The sequence below is a fragment of the Sinocyclocheilus anshuiensis genome, unplaced genomic scaffold (assembly GCF_001515605.1).
Source record: "Sinocyclocheilus anshuiensis isolate Anshui unplaced genomic scaffold, SAMN03320099.WGS_v1.1 scaffold714, whole genome shotgun sequence".
Classification (NCBI taxonomy): Eukaryota; Metazoa; Chordata; class Actinopteri; order Cypriniformes; family Cyprinidae; genus Sinocyclocheilus; species Sinocyclocheilus anshuiensis.
Window position 1 is genome coordinate 1,299,980 of NW_015546068.1, and position 2,188 is coordinate 1,302,167.

The following is a 2,188-nucleotide window of genomic DNA, read 5'->3' on the forward strand; positions in this document are numbered from 1 at the left end:
AAAATACAGTAAAAATTTGAAATATTATTAGAATTTAAAAGGACTTTTCTATTTGAATATATAGTAAAATGTAATTTATTTCTGTGATCAAAGCTGTATTTTCAGCATCATTTCTCTTCAGTGTCACATGATCTTCAGAAATCATTCTAATATGCCGATTTGCTGCTTAATTATTATTAGTGTTCAATTAATAGTAAAGGTAATTCTGTTGAAAATGTTTTTGCTGCATAACATTTTTCATGATACTTTGATGGGGTTTTCTTCCAAAATTATTTGAATCAGACAAAATACAGATAAATGACATTTTAATATACATATTCAAATTGAAAACAGTTATTTTAAAGTGTACAAATTTTTACACTATTACTTTTACAACTGTTTTCAACATTGATAATAATCAGAAATGTTTCTTGAGCAGCAAATCAGCATATTAGAGTGATTTCTGAAGATCATGTGACACTGAAGACTGGAGTAATGATGCTGAAAATACAGCTTTGATCACAGAAATAAATTACATTTTACTATATAATCAAATAGTTAATAGTCCTTTCAAATTCTAATAATATTTCAAATTTTGACTGTTTTTACTGTATTTTCCTGCTAATTAATGCAGCCTTGGTGAAACTTCTTTCAAAAACATAAAAAAATTATTAAAAATGTTGTCAAATAGTTAATAACAATTATGTTTTTCTGAATTTTTGATCAAATAAATGCAGTCTTGGTGAGCATAACAGATGATTCCAAACACAATTCCCATTCCACACGTACATGTAGAAAACAGTAAAGAATAAATGACGTGTGTCCAGATTTAGTTAAGGATGTATCATTTTATCGTTTTACCTGGTCTCGTCAAACTTAGCTGGTGTAATAAAGTCTTCGATGGGAATCAGTTCTGGTGGAACTTTCTCCAGCCTTTTGAGCTTCTTCTTCAGACGTTCTTTCATCATTATCTCTCGCCGTGGGTCCACCTTCTTCTTGGGTTCTGCTCTGTGGAGTACAAGCAGCATTTATTAATGCATTACAGTGAAACACCCTTACAAAAATATATTTAAAATTATTTTTCAACTCTCTCTCTCTCTTTAGAGTATTTATATATATATATATATATATATATATATATATATATATAAATAAACTAAAGAGAGAGAGAGAGTTGAAAAATAATTTTAAATATATTTTTGTAAGGGTGTTTCACTGTAATGCATTAATAAATGCTGCTTGTACTCCACAGAGCAGAACCCAAGAAGAAGGTGGACCCACGGCGAGAGATAATGATGAAAGAACGTCTGAAGAAGAAGCTCAAAAGGCTGGAGAAAGTTCCACCAGAACTGATTCCCATCGAAGACTTTATTACACCAGCTAAAACAAAAAAATATTTCTTGCAAAATATGGTATGGTAAAATACATAATTGTGATTTACATAAGGGTAGTTTGTATCTGCACTGACCTTAATGGCATTGAGGTTTTCAGGGAAAGCACTGATGTGAACCAGTGACTGTGTCTGACAGCAAGCACAGAACTGCTACTGTACAAGAGTAATTAATCATCATAATCATCATAATAATGACCTCTGTGAGAGATATACTGATAAACACATGCACATGGATATCTAAAGTCAAATACGTACCATGACGCCTGACTCGATATAATCCGGCTTGCAGTACGACACACAATCCCCGCCATAATTTACAGCATTATTGACTTTACAAACATCAATGCTGAGAAATTAAAGTGTTTTACACCTTTCGGTGCCCAACGTGGATCTGCGGGTCACTCACCTCACGCACTATCCGCATTAATACATTTTCATCTTCGATTGATATCAAGTATAATTAAATATCATACTTATTACATATATATTTTAAAATGTAAGTTTACATGACAAGTGAGATGTTATTTTGCGTAATGTAATATTTTGAAATTAGGCACTACCCACTGAGCAAAGACACGTCCAAAAGACATCAATTTAACGTCTTTGTCATACGTTCAAAAGACGTCCACTGAGGAGCCAGAATGAAAGTTTTTGCGACGTCTTTTTAGCATTCAGTATTAACGTCCAAGTGACATAAATAGTGAACAATAAAAGATGTCTTTTTAAACATCTTTTAAATGTTTTTATTGATGTCCAAGCCACATCATTACAGGGTTCTAAATGAAAGTTTTTAAGTAATTTTTAACATTTTTTTTC

The 2,188-nt window shown here is 31.5% G+C and overlaps 1 protein-coding gene across 2 annotated transcripts in view; it reads right to left on the bottom strand.

The window, feature by feature from the left end:
• The window catches only part of LOC107699643 (39S ribosomal protein L40, mitochondrial-like), a 4,429-nt gene extending 2,553 nt beyond the window's left edge, over nt 1–1,876 (bottom strand). Inside the window, exons 1-3 of one of the 2 annotated variants that reach the window (XM_016500963.1) lie at nt 1,628–1,876; nt 1,448–1,522; nt 841–987 (exon numbers count right to left, since the gene is read on the bottom strand). In XM_016500963.1, the coding sequence (XP_016356449.1) occupies nt 841–987; nt 1,448–1,522; nt 1,628–1,683 (278 nt within the window). In that variant the 5' untranslated portion in view covers nt 1,684–1,876. Of the gene's footprint in view, nt 1–840; nt 988–1,447; nt 1,526–1,627 lie in introns of both variants that reach the window. The other variant, XM_016500962.1, reaches the window with a different exon arrangement.
• Nucleotides 1,877–2,188: the final 312 nt, after the last annotated feature.